The sequence below is a fragment of the Dendropsophus ebraccatus genome, chromosome 2 (genome assembly GCF_027789765.1).
Source record: "Dendropsophus ebraccatus isolate aDenEbr1 chromosome 2, aDenEbr1.pat, whole genome shotgun sequence".
NCBI classification, from domain to species: domain Eukaryota; kingdom Metazoa; phylum Chordata; class Amphibia; order Anura; family Hylidae; genus Dendropsophus; species Dendropsophus ebraccatus.
The window spans coordinates 61,316,903-61,338,564 of record NC_091455.1 but is presented as its reverse complement, the minus strand read 5'-3'; the positions used below and the strand labels follow the sequence as shown (position 1 = coordinate 61,338,564).

Here is a 21,662-nt window from a genome sequence, read left to right as displayed (position 1 = left end):
AAAAGCAAATCTTAATCAATCTCTCTTGGTGTACCTGAGCTACAGTGTTGGGGCATTGACAGAAGCTATAAAAAACAGGCAATAAGCTTTATTCTCAAAGGCAAACTTTATACACTTTTAGACATTTTTTTTGCATGTAAAAAAAGGAAGCTGTATCAGTAAAAGGGTGTGCTGCTTCTTTAAAAAAAATGTGGCTTTAAAAGCAATACTGAATGACCAAATTGGGCAAAATTTGGGCACAATTTAAACCTTGTTGGTCTGAACTTAGTCTACACAGTCTAAAAATGCTGATTTATAAAACAACATAATAAATCTGGCACATTCCTAGACTGTCTAGCAGGGGCGTAACTACCACTGTAGCAGCCATAGCACCTGCTATGAGGCCCGCTGCATCAGGGGGCCCATGGTCTGTTCTTGCAATACAATAGGCCCCCTGAGCTGTCATCATTTGCAGCACCAGGTGGCCAAGCAGGCCTCCCAGTTTCTGCAAATGTCCCTTTAACTGAAAGTACTCCTGACCAGTGCTTACAGTTATGACTACTCTTAACGGCTTAGTGGTCAGTCAGGAAGGGGGGGGGGTGATGGGGGGCAATCAAAAGTTTGCTATGGATCCCAGTCATTTCTAGTTACGCCCCTGCTGTCTAGAAATTTTAGTAAATCTGTGTGCAATGTATAATGCACTAAGTAGCCAAATTAAAAGCAGTCCTGTAGTAATGCTGGGATGTACAGCAGTAGTAGTAAGTGCACTAATGTGATCTTTGCACTTGGCCCACCAATTTTGTTAAAAGACTTAATAGTGTATGTATGTCACCCAATGAATGGATTCAAACAATTAAGTAAAACAAACACCTATTACTAGTAGAGTGTTTCAAGTAGATCAAAAATTCTATCATGTAGATAAATGATGATCATGATCAATGTTAGATGCAACAAAAGGTTTTCAAGCCTTTTAAACAGCAAGTGTAGAGCGGTGTATTCACTATGACATCAAGGCCCACACGCAGGAGGCTAAACATCTACATTAGATGTCACAAGGAAGGAAGGAAAATCACTCAATTAAACTCAGGGATACATTGTTATGGATGTATAGACAAAACTCAAACCATAGTCCCTGCTATAGAATCTTCACTTTCCTATAGAATATAACAATGTAGAAGAGCTCCTGTATTCTATATAAAGCTGCAGATGTAGCTGTACAGTACTCACTTCAAGGGAGCGTATTATATAAGTTTATAGACGATAATAAGTTTTGCTTGTCTATAAATGCTGTAACTATTTTTTTTTAGTTAATAAAAAAAAAATTCTTTGGCAGAGGCCATATAGGAAACACAAGCATTCTTCCTGTATTTCCTGTATAAACAGCACAGTAGGATGAGTCTGCTCTATGACAGACGAAATGAATAGAAGTCAATTGACAGAGAAATCGAATAGGCTTTTACAGTCTACCCAAGCAGAGCGTGTATACATCCACTTTTAATTTCATTGTAATCTTTGTTGCTATTGTACACACAAGACATATTATCAATATAAGGTCTAAAAGGTTATTTGTAAATCAACTCATAAGAAATAGATCAAAGAGCATCCGAGGTGTTTGCTCACCCACACCATGTAAAATGTCCTTCTGTGCTGTGTGATTGAGAAGTGACCGGAGAATGCTGCCGGCCAAGCGGCACAACAGTAATCTGCAAAAAACTCAACCGGATTCCAGCACTTTCAGTATATAGAAGATTTATTGGGATTCATAAGAACATGTTACACAAGACTGAATGGTGTATGGTTTAAACAATGCTGTCGCATTTCAGATTTATGTTTGACAAAGTGTGAAACATGTCAGTGTTTTTTAAACCATACACTGGTCTGTGCTGGAATCCAGCTCTGTTTTATAGAAATAGACCCTAATGGAAAGTGACTAGATCCAAGTAGAGATATCACCTGAACCCTTAGACTTTATTCACAAGTCCCGCAAAGTTGTCTGTAGAGATGAGCGAACCGGGTTCGGGTTCGAGTCCATCCAAACCCAAACGTTTGGTATTTGATTAGCTGGGGCTGCTGAAGTTGGATAAAGCTCTGAGGTTGTCTGGAAAACATTGATACAGCCAATGACTATATCCATGATTTCCACATAGCCTTAGGGCTTTATCCAACTTCAGCAGCCACCGCTAATCAAATGCCGAAAGTTCGGGTTCGGATGGACTCGAGCATGCTCCAGGTTCGCTCATCTCTAGTTGTCTGTAATTACTGATCTTTAATCACGGTTCAACTTAGAGCACATTGATTTATATTGGGCTGTTCACACAGTCCATGTTAATTTTGATTTGTAATCCATTCCGTAAAAAGAGGACATATCCAAGTGCGGATTATCATTGCAGTACAGATTATTAATAGAAGTGTATAGGATCCATATTTTTTACAGATGTCACATTTGTGACGTCTGTAGAAAACACAGATGAAATCAAACCAGTACAGTTCATTTTCTGGAAACAGATAGGGAAACGGCCTTAGGCCTTATTCACACGTTCAGTAATTTTTCTGGACCGCAAAACCTCCTGCTATTTTTACTTCATGGTCTGTATAAATTCATCCTTATTTGCGTTCATAATTGCATCCTTTTCCATATCCGTAAAATGTGAAAAGTACTAGTTTGCATAGATTTGATCCGTGTTTTTTTGCGGACACCAAGGATGTGACATCTGTGATGTCAGTAAAAAATACGGATCCCATAGACTTCTATTGGTAATCGATACCCCAATCACAATTCGCACTATGAGATGTCCTTTTCTATGGAATGGATTACGGATCAAAATTAAAACGGACTGTGTGAGTAGCCCAATATACATCAATGTGCTCTAAGTTGAACCGTGATTACGGATCCACAATTATGAATAACTTTACTGAACGTGTGAATAAGGCCTTAGAGTCCCGATTATTAAGAGCCAGCCTGACCAAGTTTGGTGGAAATAGTTTAATTCACCTTTAACAATGAAGCACATAGGACGTGACATGAAATTCTCCCCCTTTTAGTACTGGGGTTCACATGTTTATTGACACATAGTATAAAACAATTATTAAATACTGTATAATTATATCTACAGGAGGAGTTACTAACAGCAAGGTATTATACGCAGGAAATTAAGAGCTATTTATTCTAACCTTTTATTTCCATGTTAGTTTTTTAGAAAGTGGGTTCAAGCTGTGATGCAAGTAATGTATCTTTGTAAGTGCAAATGGATGTTGATAGTCAATTTGCTTAATTTCAAACTGATATAAGGCTCCACTGTCCCTGATATCAGCATCTGCAATTGAGTATGTGACAACAAATGGGAAATTATGGTAATACTATTCATTCTGCACATAACAAAATGATTGTGTTGAATATTTAAGGCTTTGAAATCACAGAACTGAAACCTGAGCTGCCAGTAATGACAGGGCAAGGGCTGTTCTGCCTTTTTAGCTGATGTTACATTGATCTTGGAGGGATAGAAAGTGGGGAATACTCCAGACAAATGTACATATGAATATTAAACTTTGAGCACAACAAAGCATGGTCCCATTGTTTTTCTTTTGCTGTTTAAAATGGAATTGTATAATACAGACTGTAGATGTTTCTGTTACAAATAGATTGTTATTGTTTTTAGTTTGTTTATTGTAATGCACACATGTGAGTTTGTATAATATTTCATGTAGGCACCATAGTGGCGTAGCACTATTGCCCTGCATCTTTGGGATCCTGGATGCAAAAACGAACAAGAATTCCTGCAAGGAGTTTATATGTTCTTTATGTGTTTAATATTCAGTATTAGTAAATGTACTCACTGTATATACTGTACTGACAGCAGCTCCCTGTATACTTCATAGAGCAAATATCACACTCCCCTCCTCCAGGCTGTGCTGTCATGCTTTAAGGTGAGTCTGGCCATAAGATGACTGCATGGAGGGGCATGTGACCATGCCTGCCCCAATTGTCTAACACTGAGCCTGTTTATACCTATGGTGGACACTAAGGGCAGGGCATAGTCACATGTTCCTCCATGTCGGCCATCTTATAGACAGAATCACTACAGAGCAGGAGAGCACAGCTTGGAGGAGGGAAATCTGATTTTAGCTCTATTTGGTACACAGGGAGCTGATGTCAGTAAGTGCTGTGAGTACACTGAACAATTTTACTATAAAGTGGCCAACCCCTTTAAGTGGGCTTCCAGCTGATTTCTCTGGTTTCCTTTGACACTTCAAAACAGACAGGCTAGCCTTATAGGTTAACTGGCTTCCTGTGAAACTGGCCTTAGCGTGTACCTGAGACAGAGAATTCAGGGAGCCAGATTGGGGACAGAAACTGCTAGGAGTAATGACAATATCTGTACAGTACTGTTAGTGCTATATAATAAATAAAATATCTAAATAAATATGCCACCAAAACATACTGAAATTCATTAATGGTAAAACTGCTAGCAAGTTAAATATTGCCCTTAAAGGGCTAGTGCGGCGCTAAACAATTATTCACAAAATAACACACATTACAAAGTTCTACAACTTTGTAATGTGTGTTATGTATGTGAATGGCCCCCTTCCCAGTGTTTCCCCCCACCCACGTTAGACCCGGAAGTGTTGGTGCATTATACTTACTGCATTCGTGTCGACCCCCGTCAACCATCTTGGGACAATGACGTCTTCGGGAGGCCGGACGAACCGTTCCATCCGTCCCTTATGCCCGCCCCCCTCTGCCGCGTCGCCAGCTGCTCAGCCGCGATTGGCTGAGCACAGTTATGCTCAGGATATTGCAGCTGAGGAGCTGATAAAGCGGCAGAAGGGGCCTGCACTGTGACTTGTACTTATAACAAGACCTGGCTTGCTAAATCCCTATTGGAGAGATACCTATATGTGTCTTACTAATATTCCCTGTTGAATTTACTTAGCTTATTGATGGGAAGGAACAAGTGCTTTGTCTTCATCAGGTCAAGTAATTTTTTGATCTACCTGAGTACAACATTGGCGAGACTCACAGTAATATGTGTACCAAAAAGAAAGAAGAAAAGCACTGAACCAGCACACCAGCACACCAGCACACCAGCTGGTTCAGTGCTTTTCTTCTTTCTTTTTGGTACACTGTTTAGCATTTTAGTACTGTAGCACCCCATTAGTCTTTATTTTGTGGTGCCCTCCTTCTTTTCATATTCACTCACAGTAATATAACACAACCTGTGTGCTGTAACATAGGAAGCTGTAGGGTTAGCTAATACCAGAGACTTTGTACATAATGCATTTCAGGACCTTGGACAGCAGTAAATATATGAGAAGCCGGCTTCTGTTATGTGGAAACCGAATTTGCTACTGAATAGTGCACATAAAGACCTCATTAGACTATACCTAACATGTAGAGAATTCCCTCTAAATGGTATTCTTACAAGAGTGTATCGAGGTTTACTCATGGCCCTGACAGGGGTCTGCAAAGGGAAAAATGTATACAGCTCCTATTCAGTTCTTCCACACAAAGTCACAGCCCGTAATCCAAGCCTTAGATACTGCAGCTGAAGAGTTTGCAGAGTTAAAGGGCAATACAGTTGAATTGCTCTTTATGACCCGCCAAGCAGAAAAGTAAAATTCTCCCAAAGTCTGATCTGTGCTAACTTTAAGGCTAGGAGTTTAATTAGAATGTTAAATTGGTACAGAAATGTCATGTAGGTCATTATGGAGGGGGGAAAAAACTACAGTTAGATCATGCAAAAGTAGTACATTTTATCCTAGCGGAGGTGATTGATACATTTGACCTAACAAAGACAAGACAGTGTCTGCATTTTGATGTGAATTTTGTCATGCAGACTTCTTAACAGAGAGTTCACAGAAATGGATAACGGCAAACGTGATGCAAGTAAATGAAGCAAAGAACTATGTTGGTATAAAAGGATTTCTTCAAGGATGTGTTCACCTGTGAGGGGTGATTCTAGGGCAGCATTATATGTATAAGCAGCACTGACATAGCTATAGTATCATCCTCTGTTATACCTGAACTGTCTCTTATCAGCTTTTGTCGACTGTTGTCTGCTGAGTCCCACTACAACTGCAAAGGGCAGTCATGGCCAAGGAGCGTGTAGTCACAAATATATCTGGGTGATGTCACTATACCCAAAATGCCATTTCTCTTGGCCCGTCTTCTGCATGTCAAACAATCACTTGACATTTTACAAAAAGGACAGCAGAAGTGTACACTCAAATAGAAACAGAAGATTGTCAGCAAAAAAAAGACCACTGGTCTATCTAACATGTCCCTGTATTGTTTCGCTATAGACATGTGTTCATCCCAGGCAGGTTTACATTCAGTTACTGAGGGTGTGAAAACCATGTCTGCTGGAGGTTTCTTCCAAGCATCTACTACTCTTTCAGTGAAATAATATTTTTTCTCATATTTCTTCTATTCTTTCCCCAACTGACCTTATATTGTCTCCCCTTGTTTTTGTGTTCAGTTCCTTAAAGGGGTACTCCCGAGACTGTTTAATTTTTTATTTTGTTAATAGATTGCTTTAATAAAGCTATATTACTTTGTTATAAAACTTTATTTAAAAAAATGTGTAGTTATTAGAGATAAGCAAACCTCGAGCATGCTCGAGTCCATCCAAACCTGAACGTTCGGCATTTGATTAGCGGGGGCTGCTGAAGTTGGATAAAGCCCTAAGGCTATGTGGAATACATGGATATAGTCCTTGGCTGTATTCATGTTTTCCAGGCAACCTTAGAGCTTTATCCAAGTTCAGCAGCCCCAGCTAATCAAATACCGAATGACCGGGTTTGGGGTGGACTCGAGCATGCTCGAGGTTCGCTCATCTCTAGTAGTTATATATGTTCTTCCGATGCCTGATAGCAATATGCAGAGCAGGATACCACCTACTGGCGTCCGGCAGCCCCTACATAGTGAATGATGCTTCCTATCACCTCTCCCTGTGCTAGAGGCAGAGCGAACGGAGACAGAAATTACCGCCTCCTCTGCTCAGGCTGGAAGACATGGGAATCATGTTGAGCAGCCTCTTCCCCTTGTGTACTGTATATAAGAATATACAGTTCACGGGGTGGGGGCTGCTGCTCTGCATAGCGCTGGATGGATGGACGGTGGTGGCAAAAGAGCGGCTATGTCACCCATTACTGCTGCCAGGCACCGTAAAAGCATTTATACTTTTTTTTTCATCCTTTTTTTTTTATAAAGTTATATCAAAAAGTAATCAACTTTATTTAAGCAATCTATTATACATATTTTTTTCCTTATTTTTAAAAGCAAATACCCCCTGAACCTTATGTAGTCCTTTAACATATTTAAAGGTTTTCAGAATGTCCCCTCTTTCCATTCTTTCTTCCAAACAATACAGTTTTAGTTCTTTAAAGGGGTATTGCCATCTGCGCACCCGAATGGAGCACAGGTGACGGTGGCTGCACAGGCATAGTGAGTGTTCCTCTCATTGTGGGGATAACTACTGTATGTCCCCATTCTTGGGATCGGTCTGGCTTCCAGCAGTATTCCAGATGTGGTCTCACTAGAGCTCTATCCAGCGGGATCACAATCTATCTCTTTCTACTTGGTATACCTCTAGATATGCAGCCATACATCTGACTTTTCTTAACACCTGCTTGCACTGGTGACGACTCATTTTGAGGAAATCACTACCCCTAAATCCTTCTCCTCTGCAGTCTTTGCTAACACAGAAACCTACTCAGATAGAGGGTTTCTTCTCCCTCAGTGCATTATTTTACACTTTTGTGCAATCAGTAGAGATGAACGAACCGTCGGACTTTTGGTCCAACGGCATCTTCGCTCAATTACAATGCCTAGGATACCTGCAGGATCTTCCAGGGAATTCAGCATACATTCCCTGGATTTCCAGGGAATGTATCTTGAATTCCCTGGAAGATCCTGCCCGCAGATTCCCAGGAGCGCAACTACACTCCCCGGATTGCAGGCATTGCACTGGAGTGAGCAACTTTTGGAATGAAAGTCTACTAATCAGCAAACAGACAAACCCTACCTACCAAACCTTCTCCTATGTCACAAATATATGAAAAGAAAAGGGCCAAGAACAGATCTTTGGGGTATACCACTTTTCCCACAGAACTATGTATCTCTCTACGCAGCTCCTCCCCTTATACAGGAATGTTTGGCATGGCAGTGTGTTCCTGTGTTGTCTATGGGAAGGGATAAGAGCGCTCTCACTGCAGCTTATCTCCTTAAACAATCCTATCAGATACACGGTAGAATGATGGCCAACAATGGTCTAAAGTGTATGGGGACCTTAACACTGCCTTTTTAATGTGACAAGTCCCTTAAAGAACCTGGGGTTATAATACCATAGCATGATATGTACTTATCGTAACCAACTAACCATGCAGTTCCAAGAGCTGAGACGGTAAACTGTATAGCACTCTATTCAGTCCTGCCATAAAGGCCTGAGGCAAATGTTACTACAGTGCGGCACACATTGGAGACCTGTCTCTTTATAAATTGACTTTAGACTTTTGGACTTTTGGTCTTGACTATAGAATTTTGGTCTGGCGCTGATCCCTATAACAAGGGGATCTCCAATGTTAGTAAAAGACAAATATTTTACCAGTTGCTGACCCGGAACATGCATATACTACAACCTTTATAATTGAATAAAGATGTGTTGCAGTTCTTGTAGTACAGTGTCACTTCCAGCCTTGCTTCTAGGATTAGTGGCTGTCTCAGTCATATGATACGCTAGTGATATGCCACCACTTGCTGTACAAGGAAATCCCTGAAGGATCTGAGAGACAAGGATACTGAAGAAGAACAGGGATAATCTAGAAGCACATGGTACCTTTGTGAGTAATAGATGCACTCTATGTCCATGTATATATCCCTCCTGTGAATTGGTGGGATGTGTACAATTGGTCTATTACTTGCCAGCACCTTACTATTGAAAAAAACCTGCTTGTAATCTACCAGAAATACAAGAGGGAGACAAATATGAGACGTGCAACAGCTGTCATGTTTTGGGCTCTTTTTCATTGTTCTTGTGCTGTAAATACCTCCTTATCCATAGCAGGTGTATTATTCAGCCATCAGCGAACTGTATGCAGATGAGGACAGCAATGCACTGCAACACTGTGTGCTGTCAGTCAATATTTAACCTTCTCCTACACTGCGCTATTGTTTCATTGCTTCCTCTGCTAACTGGTATAAGCCGTATACAAGGAAGATTCACTTAGTGCTTTCAGATTTAAAGTTTTGATTGTAATAAAAACTAAAGGGCAGAATAGCTTAGAATTAAGAACATGACCAGTCTGTCATATTCAATGGAAGACAGCATAACAAGAAAACTGTTGCATAAAGTCATTGCAGAATATTATAGGAGAGAACTGATAGGAAGCAAAGAGGAAGCAGAAAGGAGGAGACTGGGTAGGGTATTGAATATCATGGGCATATAGGCTGGATCTGAAGCAGTCCCCTAGTCTCTTGCTCTATTCTGCGTGGAACAGGTATGAGGGTACATATCATTTTAAGAACAAGTTTACCCATCTGTTCTATTCATTTTAGCGCACTAGACTAGGTCTAATCATGGTAGCTGATGTAAGCTGTATTCACACTTCTGTTTGAAGTTCCATCAGTAGTTTTGTCAGATTTGATAGGAAGAATGAAATAGCATGGAGCGCTATTCATTACATCATAGCAATAGATGCCACAATGGAACCTATAATGTAGATTCCATTATACTGGAAATTATTATATGGTGGGAATAGAGTACTTTGAAGACTCAATATAATTTTTTTGCTAATATATTTCCTTAAAAAAGTGATATTACTTTGTAATATAACCTTATTAAGATACATGTATATATATTTTTCGTTACATAGCCACTTCCATTGAGTGGCAGCAGTAAGGGGTGACACAGGCTCCTCTGTTGCCGCCAATGTTTTATTGGGGCATTGCTGTCTAAGCCGTTCAGATCCTGATTCCCTGCTCTGATCAAAGAAATAAAGAAGAAGAAGGCGGCAGAAAAAGACCACTTGGTCCACCTAGTCTGCCCTTATAGTAATTACTTTCTTATTATCTCAGGATCGATATTTATTTATCCCAGACAGGATTAACTTCTGTTATTGTAGATTTACCAACCACAACTGCTGGAAGTTTGTTCCAAGCATCTACTACTCTTTCAGTAAAGTAATTTTCTCACGTTGCTTCTGATCTTTCCCCCACCTTACCTCTGATTGTGTCCTCCTGTTCTTAAGTTCATTTTTTTTCTAAAAACACTTTCCTCTTGAACCTTATTTAGTCTTTAACATACTTAAAGGTTTTGATCATGTCCTCCCTTTCCCTTCTTTCCTCCAAACGTGGCCACACAGCACTTTACAGAGCAGGGTCCCATTCCGCCTGTGTACCTTCTCTGCACTGCTTCCACTCTGTGCTAGTGTGAAAGGCAGCCTTCCCCCAGGTAGCGTATATAAGAATATACAGTACATGGGGGAACCAGACCCTGCTTGGTATAGTGCTGACAGCGCTTGATCAGATCAAGGAATCGGGAACTGCAGGGCTTACACAGACCTGAGGTTCCCGACACAAACATTGGTGGCAGCAGAGAGCCCCTGTCACCCCTTACTGCTCAATAAAGAAAAAAACCTACACATTTATTTTAATAAAGTTATATTACGAAGTGAAATAGCTTTACTAAAGCAATGTATTAGCAAAAAAAACAAAAATTGTGGTGGTGGTGGGGGGGGGGGGGGGGGGGAGATTCTCCAGAATACCCTATTAACTGTTCATACCCTGCCATTTTTCTGATTTTCCTATTTTTGTAGAATATGTCTGAATATCCACTATAAATAATAGGAAATAATACTTAAAGGGGTACTCCAGCGGGGAGACTTGAAGCGGGGAGACGTGAAGTCTCAGGTCCGCTCAGCCACTCAGTGAAGGAGGCGGGATCCGTTTCAAGTTCACTCAGATCCCGCCTCTGTCACTGAATGGCTGAGCAGACCTGAGACGTCACATCTCAGGCCTGCGTCAGACACGCGGAAGCGGACAGGAACCGGGCACCGGAGAGCCGTGATGCGGGACCCGCGAAAAAGTGTGAAAAAGTGCCTCCCCACTGGAGTACGTCTTTAAAAGGGTTGGCCACTTTATCGTAAAATTGTTCGGTGTACAGCATTAGGCCACGTTCACACAACATATGACATCGGCCGTTGTGTGACCCGTCCGTGTCGCAGAAAAGCTGGTGTCAGTGAAGTTTATTCCAGCTGGTACTGCATAAAACTTCCTTTCTATTGAATTGGGATGCGGGCGCATCCGTGTGCCCGCATCTCAATTCCCTATTGCACACAATGGAAAGTGCGGCCAGAGCCACACTTTCCATTGTGTGCACTGTCAGGGTTGTGCGGCTGCTATTCAATGAATAGCGGCTGCACAAAACTGACACGTCAGTTTTCTTTGCGGCTGCTAGGGATCCCGTCCTGAGAATATACTATGTGTATACACTCCAGACGGGATTCCATAGACTGCAGCACAATGTAAATTTTCTATTATTCACAGCCATTGTTGCAAATCAGCAACAACGGCCGTGATTAATAGACAATTTATGTTGTGTGAATGTGGCCTTAGTAAGTGTACTTACAGCACTCACTGACAGCAGCTCCCTGTGTACCTAATAGAACTAAAATCAGACTGCCCTCCTCCAGGCTGTACTGCCCTGCTCTGTGGTGATTCTGTCCATAAGAGGGCCAAATAGAGAAGCGTGTGTCCATGCCCCGCCCCCAGTGTCCACCACTGAGTCTGTATATGTCTATGGTGGACACTGGGGGTGGGTCATGGTCCCATACTCCTCCATGCTCAGCCATCTTATGGACAGACTCACCACAGAGCAGGACAGCACAGCCTGGAGGAGGGAAGTCTGATTTTAGCTCTATGAGGTACGCAGAGCTGCTGTCAGTAAGTAATGTAAAAATACTTACTTATACTATACACAAAACAACTTTACTATAAAGTGTCCAACCCCTTTAACAAAATGCTTTAGTAAGCAGAAGAAATCCAATGGTCCTGAGATGGTAAAAGAGTATTGTCTTCTCAGTGTAGGTGATATTCTAGATAGTGGTATCAAATGCAAGCCTGTTCACCTGATGGGTATTACTGTATCCTGTATGTACACAGAACTAACTATCCTGTATGTACACAGAACTAACCAACAAGATACCGTTGCTGTTATCAATGGTCTGTTCTGTAGAGAACGCTGCCCTCATAGAACATGCTTTAGCTTTTGGTAAGGTCATCATTTTATCACAGAAATTGAATTCAATGATTATATTTAGCAGGTCTGGGCCTTGGCCATTCTTACAATCCTCCGCTGTCTGATTCATAGCATATAACCCTAATAAAACCATCACTGTACAGATATAAATACTACACTGCTGATTCTGAATCAAATGTTTTGGCAGAAGTGACACATGTTGTGATTGATAAGTTAATAGTATTTCAGCTTTCTCTCTGTAGTCAATGCGTAGAAAGCATTCTTCTAGCCATACGACTGAAGTATTTGTCACATAAAAGTTTAACACAATAAAAGTTCTTTTATATGGGAGTCTTCTTAAAGGGAAACTAACAGCAGTCTAGAAGGCTGTAACCTGCGATGTTTCCATGGAACCAGGGATGCTGAGGAAGAAGGGAGCTTTATAGCCTTCATCCACAGTGAGGTTTTTCTAAAATCTTTCTTTTTATTAAAATACTTATTAGGTGGTTTGGTGCACTGGGGACGTTCCTTCAGTCCTTAGTGTATAGATCTGCCTGCCCCGGGTGACATTCATGGAAAGGGAGCAGACAGGCGGATCGGTGCACCAATTGCTGTAATACAGCCACCAGTGCATCAAACCACCTAATTATCATATTAATAAATGGAGGAAAAACCTCACTGCAGATAAAGGTAATAAACCTATTTTCTTCCTTAGTGCTACTGCCCTGTAGAAACAGCAGGTTAAACTCTTCTAATTAAAACTCTGTAAAATATACAGCAATAAGGACATTAGCATGATTCCATACAGTGGAAGGACAGTCTTACGTACCTTCTACATACTGTCATTATTATCATTATTATTATTGGAGCCATGTCAAGGCTCTGCAAATGACCGCTGATCTTGCTGCCTACTATCGGGCTTGTAAATGGGCCCTAACAGTGGGGGGCATCAAAGCATGCATTCACACAGGTAAAGGAGCTTTTCTAGGTTTGTGCACAGAAGTTGTGCTAATAAGATGTGCTAATAAGTTTAAATCGTCGCGCAACAGTACTGATACAGACGTGCAGGCTGTCAGTACAGTAATGCAAACATTTAAACCAGTTTGGGGCATTTGAATGCATTGTTAGGCTATGTTCACACAACACACAGTTTAAAATAAAGTTTGTCATGGCCACCCCTGTCCAATGTCATGGCCGCTGTCTGGCCGCACCCTCAGGGACGGCTGTTGATACATTGTTCTTGTTTGGGCTTACTAATTGGCCTTTGGTTGTGTCTTTAATTAAAAAGTCCATTGAATTTAATAGTAAAAACGGTGACAGGAGGGTAAAAAAAGAAAAACTGTGAGTGAACAACTAAAAAATAACATCCGCTGTTTGCAAAAGACGTCCGAAAATAATTGTCATAATCATTATTTTGCCGTCTGCTATTTAATACATTGTGTGCATTGGACGTCCGTCATCCCATTGACTAATTAAATTGCGGTAAAAATAGACGTCTTTTTAAATAGCAAAAGCGGACGCCTTTTCTCTTTTTTTTTACACCAAGTCACACCAAGGGCAGCAATATATGAAAAGTTATGTTTGAGCGGAATACCCCTTTAAACCTATGCTTACTATTAATATCTCTACTAGGTATTTTTTCAGAAATTACATTGTGTGGTGGCCAGTGATCTCCATTGTTCTCCAGAAGATATGACAGAATTCTGCATGAGCTACAGAAATGGATCACCATTGCCCAAGCACAGTGAACTCTACTTCGTCACTAAGAATGACTTTTATCCTTACCCTTACTAACCTGTAGAAGTAAAGAAAAAATATATCCAAAAAATGCTTTCCTTAAATCAAACAATAAGAAAGAAGAGACACAAAAGAAGCACAATGCAGTTACCGGAGTGTAAAAGAATTTACAGCTATCATAATTCAGACTCCGCTATCATAACCAATGATGCAAAAAAAGTTGTAACAGCATCCACATATAAATTCTGTGGAGGCTGTCAATACGTGTTCACACAACTCATGGTTGCTTATATTTCTCTATATACCTAACTAGAAAACCTGTAAATACTGGGGTTCGGACTGAACAATGATAAAAGTTTGTTTGGTGTGAACCTTGCGCAGTTTGTTTCAGTTGAACATGGCAAAAAAATGGAGTAAGGCTGAAATGACGGCAGAGTATCCGATAAAGCCTTGCACATGCTCTCCTACCTATCAGTGAGCAGTATAGAAATGATGTCACAGCTATAAAAGCCTATGCACATAGCTTCCGCAGCCATATTACAGATAGCAGTTTTTAGGAGAACATCTCTGGGAGGGATAGTAATCAGGAAAGAACACGGACAGGAGTAGGATCCCTCAAACCAAAATCTATTTCACTGCACGTTAGGTGGGCCAGTTTTGTATGTAAGGTACACTAATTGCTGTGGAAAAGCAAAGCATAGTGAGTTTTGTGTCATTTATGCCAATCCTGTTACTACTACTTAAAAGGCATAGTTTTTTTTTTACAATTTGTAAATAGGGATAATTTCTTAACCATTTTAAACAAATGCAGGTATCAAAGAATCAGTGCCTTTTTAAAAAACACAGCAGGCGTCTGTCACCAAAAGGCATCATTTTTGGACCATTTTTAATTGTAAAGAGCTGTGACCTGGCCGGATCACAGAATGGCTGGTGTTACTGATGATCATCCCGGCCGGTACTGCAGCACCGGCCAGATGATCTTTACTAATAATGAATTCACATTCAATTCCCTGCTGCACACAATGGAGAGTGCGGCCTGAGCCGCACGCTCCATTGTGTGCACTGACAAGTTCTCTGCGGCCATTCAATGAATAGCGGCCGCAGAAAACTGACATGTCAGTTTTTTGCAGGGCAGCTAGCAATCCCGTCCGGAGTGTATACTATGGGTATATACTCCGGCCGGGATTCCCTCTAGCTGCAGCACAATGTAAGTTCAGTATTGATCATGGCTGTTGTTGCAAATCAGCAACAATGGCCGTGGTTAATACTGAACTTACATTGTGTGAAGATAGCCTAAAAGTACTTCGATGCACTCCTAGGTTTTAGTATTGTTGGTGAACACAGTTCTGTTGGAGGTGTCAAAATCTAAATCAACAGTAGATGTGAAATAAAGCAAGTTTCCCATATACATTCATTTTTTGTTGTTTTTGTTGTTATCGTACTGTAAAACAAAGCTGAACTTACCAGAAATCCAGGTCCAGTCTCCTGAAGGCAGATTTTCTGACTGGTGCTGGTTGAAAGAAAAACAAACTAAACACAGCAATTCCGGCCAGTACAGAGAGTGACAGCTCAATGTATCTGTCAATCACTTGACTGCCTTCTCTCTGTGAGCGCTCAGATGGCCTGGGATTCACCGGACTTCCTGTTTTCTGACTGTTTGAGAAAAAAAGAGTCAGAAAACAGGAAGTGGCGTGCTTTCCATGATAACTAAAAAAAATAAAATAATGAATGTAAATTGCAAACTTGCTTTATTGCTTTATATGACATCTATTTTTTTATTTAAATTTTGAAAGTTATAACGAAAGTGACACTTTAAGTTTGTTAATACTACTTTCTCCCCCCAAAAAGTTTTCTTTTCTATATTCTCCCACCTCTACTGTACATATGTGTCAAAGCTGGAATATAATTTTCAACATCAGAAGTGCTAATTATTAAAGCCGACTTTCTCTCGCACCAGCCCACATAACATGAGAATACCTAACAGACTGGTATCACAGGAGCTCCCCTGGTTCAGGTTAAATTTCAGTTTGTTAGTTGTTGTTACTGGCAGATGTCCAAGCCTGTAATTATTTCCTTGGGGGATTTTCACAAGAGCAGAGGTATATTGCAGACAGACAGCCTGCTATTGTAATGTAACACCTGTAAATAGCAAGCATTTAAATAGGTGCTGCTGTTCAGCATTGGGAATAATGTGCTGGCACAACTGCCATGGCAAATGTATGTGAGGGGTAAAGTATAATACGAGTATTCTGATATTCCTACAGGAAACATCATAAGCATTATAGTCAAATCTGAGCTGTAGAAATCTGTTCCCATGAAAACTAAGGAGAAAACACATTACACAGTCATGGCGAATCATTCCAAACAATAGATAATTCAATTACAAGAAGATTATCGTTCAAATAATAGAAATCGGTAAACTACTATGTATTGTCTTCGGCTGACGAAAAGAATAAATTTCGCAGGATGACTCCTCAGAATCAAATTACTAAGTACATACAAATGCAAAACAGGGTTTTCTTGTTTGAGAACATCAGAATATACTTACTGGCTTTTTCTTTCTTAGGCTATGTTCACACAATGTTTAACAGCGTCCGTTGCATAGCAACCGACGCTGTTGAACTGCCGACGGGGTGGCAGCATTCAGGACGTTCCTGCAGGCAATACCTCTGTATCAACTGCAGGAGCATTCTTTTTTTTTTTACAATGGACTTGTGGGCACCGTCAGGTGTGCCTGCTAATCAATTAACTATTCACTTTAATGCAATGTGCGGCCACCGAGGCACTTTACATTGTGTGAACAGCTATTATTTCAGGACGCTGTTCATTAAGCAGCGTCCTGAAATAGGCTGCGTTCCCAAAATGTTATTTTTGAGTAAAGAACGGACGCTGATTGAAAGGGAATCAGAGTCCGTTCTTTACTGCAGGGGGCGGCATTGCATTGAAGTCAATGCAATGCCATCCGCTGTATGCGCTCATTGTTATTTTAACGCCGTTCTTTAGAACAATGTGCATGCCTATTATTTTCAGAAATAATAGCCGTTCACACACTGTTAAGTCGGCCGGCGGCCATACTTTACATTAACCCTTTAGGACGGGGGCCAATTTAGATTTTTGCGTTTTCGTTTTTTCATCCTTGTGCTTAAAAGGCCATAGCACTTGCATTTTTCCACCTAGAAACCCACATGAGCCCTTATTTTTTGTGCCACTAATTGTACTTTGCAATGACAGGCTGAATTTTTTCATAAAGTACACTGGAAAACCAGAAAAAAAAATAAACGTATGGTGAAATTGAAAAAAAAAAACAAATTATTTGGGAGGTATTTGTTTTTACGCCATTCACCCTGGGGTAAAACTGACTTGTTATATATGTTCCTCAAGTCGTTATGATTACAACAATATGTAACATGTATAACTTTTATATTATGTGATGGCCTGTAAAAAAATTCAAAACATTGTTAACAAATATATGTTCCTTAAAATCGCTCCATTCCCAGGCTTATAACGCTTTTATCCTTTGGTCTATGGGGCTGTGTGAGGTGTCATTTTTTGGGCCATGATGTTAACTTTCTATTGTTACCTTGATTGCGCATATGCGACTTTTTGATCGTTATTTATTAAAATTTTTCGGGATTTGATGCAACCAAAAATGAGCAATTTTGCACTTTTTTTGCGCTTACGCCGTTTACCGTGCAAGATCAGGAATATGATAAATTAATAGTTTGGGTGACTACGTACGTGGCGATACCAAACATGTTTATTTATTTATTTGTTTACTTCTATTTATTACATGGGAAAAGGCGGGTGATTCAAACTTTTATTAGAGGAGGGGGCTTTTTATTAATAATGACACTTTTTTTTTTTTTACACATATACTAGAAGCCCCCCCGGGGGACTTCTAGTATATACACTTTGATCTCTCATTGAGATCTTTGCTGTATACTTATACAGCAAAGATCAATGAGATCGGCACTCGTTTGCTTTCGGCTGCTGCAGCTGAAAGCACTCGAGTGCCGAGCCGGGATCACCGCCATTTTGGCGGAGACCCCGGCAGGTAAAAGACAGGGAGATCGCTCCTCCGGGACAACGTCCCAGGGGGCGATCTCTGCCACAAGACACCAGGGATCGGCTGCAGCAAGTAATCGGATGCAGCTATCAACTTTGACAGCTGCATCTGATTACTTGATTAGCGGGCAGGACCGTGATTAGTGATCGGATTAGTGATCGGACCGTGCCTGCTAATAGCCGAGGTCCCGGGCTACATGCGGCACCCGGGACCGCGGCGTTTCAGAGCGCGGCTGCTGTGCGACCCCGCTCTGAACTCCCTTACCGACCGCAGGGCGTTAATATACACCCGCGGTCGTTAAGGGGTTAAAGTGAATGGTTAATTGATTTGTGGGCACACCGAATGTCAAAGTCAATTGTAAAAGAAAGAACATTCCTGCAGCCAATACACAGGTATCGTCTGCAGGACCGTGCCTGCTAATAGCCGCGGTCCTGGGCTACATGCGGCACCCGGGACCACGGCGGTTCAGACCACGGCCGCCGCGCGACCCCGCTCTGAACTCCCTTACCAACCTCAGGGCGTAAATATACGCCCGCGGTCGTTAAGGGGTTAAAGTGAATGGTTAATTGATTTGTGGGCACACCCAATGTCAAAGTCAATTGTAAAAAAAGATCGTTCCTGCAGCCAATACACAGGTAATGTCTGCAGGAATGGGCTGCAGCCAGCCCGGTGTCCGGCAGTTTAACAGTGTCCATTGCTATTCAACGGACACTGTTAAACGTAGTGCGAACTTAGCCATATAAGGAATGTACATTATTTTAACACCCGTTCTAAAGAACACAGTGGGCGGCATTGCATTAACTTCAATGCAATGCCGCCCCTGCAGTAAAGAACGGATGCTGATTCCATTGCAATCACTTTAAATTTACTTTAAAAAAACATAATGTGAACATAGCCTTACATAGCAACAGGAAAAGGACTGTACATTTAATATACATTAAATGTATATTAAAGGGTTTTCCATCAGTAAAACGTTTTAAGTGGCTGAGCATAACTGTGCTCAGCCAATCGCGGCTGAGCGGCTGATGACGCGGCAGAGGGCGGCCGGCACTAGGGACAGTCAGAGCGGTTTGGCCGGCTGTCCGAAGATGACATCATTGGCACAAGATGGCGGACGGGGTCGGCAAGAGGCAGGTATGTATAGAGCACTACACTTCTGGGTCTGGTGTGGGTGGGGGGAAACACAGGGAAGGGGGTCATTCACTAACATAACATACATTACAAAGTTGTATAACTTTGTAATGTGTGTTATTTAGTGAATAATTGTTTAGCGCCGCACTACCCCTTTAAACTGTCATGAAACTGAGAAGAAAAAAAGGAGGAGATCTCAATTCAACCTATTCAGTGGTATATAGTAAGTAGAATATACCATACTGATATACAACTTACCAGGGTGGGGTGAGCCAGTTCAGACTTCATTTACCCTATGGTGCCCCCCCCCCCCTCCTCATCTGGGTCAAGACCATTATACATGCTAATCTTCACAATGTAAATTCAACAATCCTCGACCACAAAATGAACAAGACATCCACTTACAGCTTTGTAGGTCCTCTTCTGGCCGGCATGCTTCCTAATCTGTTCTCCATTAGGTCCTGTTTCCACATGCATTGAATAAATTATGTCAAAGAAATCTTCCACGACAGCCACTCTCCTCAAGGACAACTTTTCTTCAATGCCCACGCCATCCTAGGTCACAAAAAGACATGACGAATCAGCACAAGGGAGATGTATGATTGTAAGGTTCAATTTAAAATAACAATACTCTTCAGTGACAATAACAATGCTATTCGTCAACAGAGAGTAGACGGGCAATCATTCACATCTATACGTCTGTCTATCTGTAAACAAAACTGAGCAGAAGAGCAGAATATGAATATGGATCTTTAGTGTTCGGTAGATTTTATGATTTGCTTGGATTCATGTATAACATGTAGGATTGTCAGTATAACATGTCGGAGACTAAACAATGCTAACACCCTACTTTATCAGTATGATCATGGTCCTTTATAACAGCGACTGTGGTAACAAAGTAAAGCAGTGAAGTTTAGCTAATCTGTTGTCTGTTTCCAATGGTAACCAGCATCATTTGTATTTCAATGAAGAAGCAGGAAAAGAGAAGTGCAAATTAGTGCAAATAAACAACAAAGCAAATGTGTAAAAAAAAAAAATATAAAAAAAAGTATGTATTAATGTGAAAATTATCTATAAAATGCATGCAAAAATTGTATTGTTGCATCATTGTATCATATCATATCATAGTATCAGAGTTGTATAATTGTATTATAGCCTGCAACCTTGGGTCTTGTATCAGTTGTTAATGGAATTATTCAGGGAAATGGCATTACCATTGAATAGGCAGCTATGGATTATATTGGTTTAATACTGCAATCAAGCATCTTGTATATGTCAAGTATAGGTCGGACTGGGATGTGCCCATATTCTGCTGAAGTCAGGCCATTTAGCCATAAGGATTTGCCAGCCAAAACCAGGGGTACAACCTACATTGAAAAGCTATACTGGAAAGATTTATTGTTTTGGAACCACTCCTAGACTTATAAATAACAATACATAATACAGCTGTGTGAAAGTTGGCTTATAGATATCGGGAATGGCCGCCATTTGCACAAGTTTTGGTAAGAGTTTGGATATGAAATGCTCTGCAACTTTCCATAAAAATGTGAAGGTAAGGGCTCACACATGCAAAGTGCTGTTTAGAGTAATGTGATTCATATAATGCTGCGTTTACACGGAATGATTGTCGTTCGAATTTTCGCAATAACGATAGCATTTGAGCGATAATTGTTCCATGTAAACACAGCAAACGATCAAGCGATGAGCTACAAATCGTTCATTTTGATCCTTTAACATGTTCTCAAATCGTCGTTCATCGTTCTCAAAAAATTCGCAGATCGTTTCGTGTAAACAGTCTTTCAAAGATTCACCCTATGTAAAAGATGGGCTTAAGCAATCTTAAAAACCATCTCAATAACGATTTTTCTAACGAATTTTCTTACGATTTTTCTAATGATTTATTCGTCTAAACGCTGATCGTTATAAAAACCAAATCGTTGCTTCAAATTCGTTAAACGATTGGGCGAATTATCGCTTCGTGTAAACGTAGCATAAGGTTTATATATCTGCATATTACAACTCCTATTCAATCCAGATGCCCGCCTACAATAGCACCAGCACTATGCTATGATAACTCACTAACACAATGATAAGTAATGCTTATAACCCAGTAGTATAGGGGATACAGTAAGTAGATGAATTTTCTTTTTACATAGCAAATTTATGGAGCAAGTTAAAATCCATCTCAATATAACCAGTTAATAGAAGGAGTTAAAGGTGTTATCCAGCGCTACAAAAACATGGCCACTTTCCCCCTACTGTTGTCTCCAGATTGGGTGGGGTTTTGAAACTCAGTTCCATTGAAGTAAATGAAGCTTAATTGCAAACCGCACCTGAACTGGAGACAACAGTAAGGGGGAAAGTGGCCATGTTTTTGTAGTGCTGGATAACCCCTTTAACTGCAAACTACAGTAGAGCTTTAGCTAACTAAGCCCATCTTATAGCCACTTATAGCTACATTATACCTACAGTACATTTTGTATTTATACCTGTTTGTACCTACACATACATTGGTT

General features: G+C 40.7%; 1 protein-coding gene across 4 annotated transcripts in view; it reads right to left on the bottom strand.

The window, feature by feature from the left end:
• NOL4 (nucleolar protein 4) overlaps nucleotides 1–21,662 on the bottom strand; it is a 210,640-nt gene that overhangs the window by 89,132 nt on the left and 99,846 nt on the right. For all 4 annotated transcript variants that reach the window (XM_069960053.1, XM_069960054.1, XM_069960056.1 and 1 more), the window contains exon 2: nucleotides 19,552–19,701. In XM_069960053.1, the coding sequence (XP_069816154.1) occupies nucleotides 19,552–19,701 (150 nt within the window). The remainder of the gene's footprint in view (nucleotides 1–19,551; nucleotides 19,702–21,662) is intronic.